The 6,331-nt window shown below is 51.3% G+C and overlaps 1 protein-coding gene across 1 annotated transcript; it reads right to left on the bottom strand.

Annotated features, from left to right (window-relative positions):
- Positions 1 to 485: 485 nt before the first annotated feature.
- Positions 486 to 5,616, bottom strand: LOC109372642 (pulmonary surfactant-associated protein D-like). The gene is made up of 6 exons (XM_019626017.1): positions 5,446 to 5,616; positions 5,060 to 5,176; positions 4,615 to 4,731; positions 4,100 to 4,216; positions 3,399 to 3,482; positions 486 to 965 (listed from the first exon to the last, which is right to left on the bottom strand). The coding sequence occupies exons 1-6, from the start codon at positions 5,585 to 5,587 to the stop codon at positions 589 to 591; spliced, it is 954 nt and encodes a 317-aa protein (XP_019481562.1). The 5' UTR covers positions 5,588 to 5,616; the 3' UTR covers positions 486 to 588.
- Between the last annotated feature and the right edge of the window lie 715 nt (positions 5,617 to 6,331).

Genomic DNA, 6,331 nt, shown 5'->3' with positions numbered 1-6,331 from the left:
TACATCTGGAGGCCATCAGTAGAAGGTATCTGAGCCATGGACAGAAAGAGGTCACCTCTATAGTGAGGTAAGAAGAGAAGAGGATGGAGAGTGAAGGCTCGAGCACATCGCCATTATGTGGTCAAGAAGACAAGGAGGGACTAGCAAAAGGGGCCGAGAAGGAGCAGCCACAAGGAAAAAAGCCAGCAAGGTTGTCCTGGAAACTTGACAGAGGAGGAGTGACGGAAGAGGGAGCTACTAGCTGGGTCTAATGTGGCTGATAGTTCAAGGAGGAGGACGGCTGAGGGGGGGCCATTGGATTTTGCAATGGGGACGTGCTAGAGACCTAACTTCATTCTTTGCATCTGGGAAAGCAGGCTGGTTCTTCTTCATCTGACAGGTCTGCAAGTGTGTGGAGCTAGTTTTATAGTTTATTCTGAGAGAAGCATTCACAGAACATATTCCACATGCATATCCTGTGGATATGTGGAGAAGCCTAGAGCAGAAGAGGTGTCAGCTTTTTATTGGGATGTAAGCAGCACACAGGTCTGGGCCCCGACTTGCTGGCCAGGCTCCTGGGTCATGACTGCCCTGCTCACCCTTGGTGGCTCAGAACTCGCAGATCACAAGGCGCTTCTCTTTGCAGTCCATGTCATTCCACTTGCCATTGAGGAAGATCTCTGTACAGTCCTCTCCCCCATTTTTGTCGTTTGGCTCCCCTGGGCCCCAGTTTGAGTAGACCAGGGGCTCCCCTGTGGGGTAGGTGAACTTGCCCTCCGTCCTGGCATCAGTCATGCTGAGGAACGCATCCTTGTTGTGAGCTGAGGCCAGCTGTCGCACAGCCTCATTCTCAGCTGCAGAGCGTGGGGAGGCCAGCTGTCCCCCAGCCTGTGTGCATATCTGCTGTGCGTCCGCAAAAGCTTTTTCAAATCCTGCTGTCTTGAAGATCTTCACCCCAACACTTCGGCCATCAGGGAACATCACCGCTAGGAGAAGAGGAGAGTCAGGTTGGGGTTGTGGCAGCACCTGGTCAGACCTTAGGGGCTCTGAGATATTTGTGCTCCAACTGGAAACCCCAGGCCTCCCATATCAGGTATCATGGCAACAGATAGACAATAGTGGGACAACAATAGTGGGACACCTGCTTCTAGAGCAGCCCCAGCTCCACAATGCACCCTCTGAGGTGGTACTAGGGTATCTAGTTACAGATGAGAACACTGGCCTCAGAGAAGTTAAGTGAGAGGCCTAACGTTGCGTCATTATCAAATGTAGAATTAGGGACTGAAGCTTGTTTGATCTGACCCTAAACATAGACACGCTCTTTCTAACTCACCCCACATTGTCTGACAGAATCTGTTTTCCTATTACTGGGTAGACTTGAACTGACTGTCCCAGGGAAAGGGCACCGTGCAGGCTGGAGAAGGCTCTGAGAGTAGGGACAACACAATGCAGGGCTCATTGGGATCTCACTCTGACCCGTTCGTAACAAGGGAGTGTGGGGTTATCAAGGAGGGTTGTGCTGTGTGCGGGGTGAGGGAATGGAGAGGAGAGGGTGGGCCTTCTGAGAGCAAGATGTGCTGACCTCTGCACTGGGTACAGCCGGATGCTGCCCTCTCGCTGTACACGTGGGTGGGGCCTCACCAGTCATCCTCCCCTAGAGCACTGGGTGAGACAATGAAGGTGTGCTGGGGGAGTGGTGGCAGGGGCGGGAGCAGTGCTGGATAGAACTCTGTCTGTTAATCAAGCCAGCTGTTCAGCTCCACCCTAGCAATGGTGGTTTAGGTGAGACAAGGAATGTCACATCTCCTTTCAGGTTTTCCAATTCCTCATTTCTAAAGTGGGGATACACTTTATAAAAACATCACCTGTGTGAAATGTCAACTATCTCTTTTCATTCCATCTCACTCTCCACCCTTTTGATTTCAGGGCTCATGCATGGAAATTTTGAGGGCTCCAGAGAGGGCTGTGCCCCAGCCTCACAGGACTGGTTAGGTGCCCAGGCTGCACCCTGACCCACTTCCCTTCTCCTCTGAGTAGCTTCAACAAGGTCTCAGGGTACAGATTCTCTACAGGCTCAGGATGGTACTCAGAGCAGACCTGGACAAGGTCAGTGCCAGAGTTCATGTGTCATTACATGGTCATGTGTCATTACCATGCATCTGAATGGGTACACATGTGCATACAAGCACATGTCCATGTGTCTATCTGAAGTTTGGGAGTACTTAAGGTCCATCTGGATGTGTATGAATATTTCTATGTACCTGCATATGTGTGTGTGTGCTCATGTATGTAGATGGCATGAGTCAGTGATGATATGTAAATACAGGTGTGTGGCAGGTGCATGTGCAGAAGTTGTCCTCTGTGTACATCAATGTGCATATGATTGACTAAATACATATGCAAATATATTTGTGGATGGAACAAGACATACCAAGTGCTTGAAATTCCTCTCATCCTTTGCACTTAGTTACTGCATTGGCTTAGGTACTTAGGAGCCAACCGGATGTTTCACCCAGTCAAGGCCCTTTTACTAATCTTCTTCAGAAAACTGTTCTTTTTTTGGGTCAATGAGATCTGTTGAATGATGTGCCTCAAAGCTGACATCAGGGAGAGCAGAAGAGGAGGAAGGGCAATTAGAGACTGAGGTGGAGATTCCCAAAGGCACAGCGCACTTAGGCATGTGCCCCTGCAGGCTTGTGACTGCTCAGCATTCCAGTGTTAGGGAATGATGTCTACTTTGAACACCCAGGGAGGGGCAGGGATTGCCCAGCACTCATCAGAGCCCAGAGGTAGCCTGCCCCTGCCAGGCCCAGGGCATGTCTCAGGTGAGATTCTCGATGGCCACACACTGAAGTCAAGCTCCTATTAGCCTTGAACACCAAGGGCAACATCCCAGCCCAGCTCTCACAGCAGTGTCTGGACCCTTGCCTCCTGTGGGCTGGGCAGATGCATCTCTGGGTATTTGTGCACCTGGCCCCACAGAGATCAGAAATGCATCCTAGGTGGCAGGTGTCCTTATGTCTGTCATGAGGATCCGTACAGTGTTGGCAGGAGTGAAGGTGTGCTGAACTGCACTGGACTCAGGGCATTGATCTGACTCAGGTGACAGGTGGCTGTGATATTAGGGGTGTTCTAGAGACTGATAGCATCGGCCATGCTATCTCGAGCCCACTCAACTGATGATAGGGGACATATCCTGATACTTGTCCCTTGCATCTACTTCCAGGTCCTGGGACATGTGGCTGCAGTGCTCTGTCCTACCCCTATGCTTAGCTCCACACCAGTCGCAGCTCAAGCCCTAAACATGGCTCCAATTCATTGCAATCCTTGGCTAGGACCAGCCAACTCCAAACCAAGGTGCAGGCCCAGTCTGGGGTTTGGCCTCAGGGCCTGGCTCAGGTTCAGCTCCAGGAACTCACCTTTCTTATATTGAGAGAAGTCACGCTGGAGGCGTTGTACCTGTGTCTGTAAGGCCACCACCTGCTGCCTCAGAGCAGTGATGTCTGCAGGAGAGAGAGACCGAGTGAAGGCACAGCTGGGGATAGGCTTAGAGCCTGGGCCTCAAAGGGAAGGGTTGCAGGCACATTGGGAGTGGGGTAAAAGAGCTGGGACTGGCGCCCAGGAAGCCCACATCTGCTTAAACAACCGGCCCCTGCAGCCCATGGGATCCTGCGGCTCTGCTGTGAACAAACTGCCCCTTGAGCAGATCCTTGCACCCTACTGACACTGAACCAGATGATATTTTCACTCCCAATTCTGACAATCTCATGGATCTTCCTGTGGAATAGAGGGACAGGAATACACATTCCTTAAGTACTTCCCATCCACTGTGCTATTTGATGCTCAAAGCTATCCGTTGATTTGTGAAGGGAGATGGGCTTGTCCCTTTGATCAGATGGGAAAACTGCTCAGGGCTGCCCTCCACTGAGTAATAGAGTCTAAGACCAGAGCCTGATTGTCCTGCCTTTCAGCCTGTTAGGTTCCCCTGCTTTCACACACTCCTGTAATTAATGAGGCTGGCAGCCAAAAGGAGGGCCTGCCTTGAGCTAAAGAGGGTCCTCCCTCCTCCTCACCCTCCCCACCCTGGTGGGGGCTCCCAGAGCTGGGAAGTCTACCTCACCTGGAAGTCCACTCTCTCCCTTTGCTCCTTTGTCCCCAGTAGCACCTCTGTCCCCCTTGAGTCCTGGGGGGCCCCTGGCACCTGGGGGTCCCTGTGGACCCAGGGCTCCAGCAGTCCCTGAAATCAGAGAAGAAGAGTTGGGTGAGCTCTGCATACATTTTCCAGCATTTTCACCTTCTCAGCATAGGGGCTGTGCTATTGTCCCGCAATACACCCACCCCGTATAGTCTGTTCCCAGAACCCAGCCACGCTCCCTCTCTGTGCACCCATCATTCCATCACCCAGCAACCAAACTTCCCTGTGTACACACTATCCCTGTTCATCACTTCGCCTTCTCCCTACATACAGTGCCCCTACCCAAGCCATCTATGTACTCTCCTTGCATATAGACTCACCCTACCACCCAAAAATGCCAGCTCTGACCTGATGCGTGCGGTTGGTGGAGGGGCAGCATTAGCAGCTTTAGGTGGACACAGGAAAACTGAAGCCCCGCCCCAGCTTCTTCCATCACTCACCTGCTGGCCCCGGGATTCCAGGGACTCCACGCTCACCAGGGACACCACTGTCGCCCTTAAGACCTGTGGGGCCTCTTGCTCCTGGAGAGCCCTGCATGCCTGGGGCACCTACTTCTCCTGAGGAAGGAACAAATTGGGACAAATGCTGCTGAGAGTGTGAGCAGTGTGTATCATTCCCTCAGTAGTGGGGCTTTTCACCCACAGCTCCAGGGTGAGAGAGAACTGGGGAGACTGTGCTCCTTACTGCCTAGGGCTCCTCCATGGAGGCTAACAGAAAAGTACTGTCAATGTGGGGATTGGGGGGGAAGGCGCCATAGCTAGGTGTACCCAGTGCTAATGGTCTGGGCATTTCCTGGCATCCAGAAAATGCCTTCGGTCACATCATGGACTGCCACTGTCATTCTTCCCTTCTCCCTCGCAGACCAGCCACATACCAACCACCTACCTTTGGGTCCAGCCTCTCCTCTTGGGCCTGGTTTGCCTTGAGGTCCTACATTCCCCTGTATCCCTGAGGGACCCTCTCTTCCAGCTGGACCAGGCAAACCTGGAGATCCTGGAGGTCCTGGGGAAAAGGAACAGCCCAGTCAGTGATACTAACTCTTTTTGAAAGTGGGAGTGCATGAAAAGATGAGAGCAATAATAGAAGTCCGAGAGGCAGAAGGGTCCTAAAGATGAAGTATCCCATCTTACAGCCTTCCCCAAAGTAACCCAGTGCCACCTTCAGAACAGACTTCTTGCTCTTCCTGGGAAGAGATATATGCATGCCTACTAGTATATCCTAGTGGCAGCAGTACCACTTGCAGACGTTGCATTCCATGCCCAGTGGCTCACCACGTGGTCCAGTGTCTCCCTTTGGTCCAGGTTCTCCAGCAGAGCCATTGTTCCACTGGGGCCCAGCTGGGCCAGGTGGTCCAGGCTTTCCTGTTTGCCCTGCAGGTCCTGGCAAACCTGTAGCAGCAGAAGAAATAGTCATAAATCAGGCCTTAGACCCAGGAGAAGCCAGCACCCTGACATTCCTTCAGGGTTCTACAGGGAGTAGACATTCCACCTCCACACTCCGCGGTCTGGGAGTGATGCAGGATATGGGTGTCCACATTTCCATTTTACAGGTGAGGAGACAGGTTTGCCAGAGTTAGTGGTGGATTCAAGCCAAGACCCATCTGACTTTCCATGCATTGCTCTTCCCTTGCCCCAAGGCTGCAATATTATTTAGGGCAGGAAATCTGACAGTATTGACCCTGGATCATGAACTCCTTGCTCTCCCCTTCCCAGAACCAAAATTTATATCAGAAGTGACACCTGACACTAATCATCAGAGAAATGCAAATCAAACTCATGAGGTATCATCTCACATCGTTAGCATGGCGCCATAAAAACGACAAGAGATAACAATGGTTGGCAAGAATGTGGAGAAAAGAGAACACACTGTACTATTGGTGGGAATGTAAATTGGTACAGGCACTATGGAGATGTGTATGGTTTCCTCAAAAAATTAAAAATAGAATTACCATACAATCCAGCAATCTAATTTTGGGTATTTATCCGAAGGAAATGAAAACACGAATTGGAAAAGATATCTGCATGCTCATGTTCATTGCAGCATTATTTATAGTAGCTAAGAGATGGACACAACATAAGTGTCCACGATGGATGAATGGAAAAAGAAGATGTGAGATCTCTCTCTCTCTCTCTCTCTCTCTCTCTCTCTCTCTCTCTC

This window comes from Hipposideros armiger, unplaced genomic scaffold, assembly GCF_001890085.2.
Source record: "Hipposideros armiger isolate ML-2016 unplaced genomic scaffold, ASM189008v1 scaffold_652, whole genome shotgun sequence".
NCBI classification, from domain to species: Eukaryota; Metazoa; Chordata; class Mammalia; order Chiroptera; family Hipposideridae; genus Hipposideros; species Hipposideros armiger.
The sequence above is the reverse complement of the archived record's forward strand: the minus strand, read 5'-3'. Positions and strand labels throughout refer to the sequence as shown.

What these genes read in the sequence shown, in the direction of transcription:
- LOC109372642 (XM_019626017.1), bottom strand. Translation starts at nt 5,587, where the DNA reads ATGACTATTTCTTCTGCTGCTACAGGTTTGCCAGGACCTGCAGGGCAA. An exon ending in GGGAGACACTGGACCACGTG is followed by an intron (nt 5,177 to 5,445) that starts GTGAGCCACTGG and finishes CCTTTTCCCCAG; the next exon opens with GACCTCCAGGATCTCCAGGT. An exon ending in CTTCTCTCAATATAAGAAAG is followed by an intron (nt 966 to 3,398) that starts GTGAGTTCCTGG and finishes CTCTTCTCCTAG; the next exon opens with CGGTGATGTTCCCTGATGGC.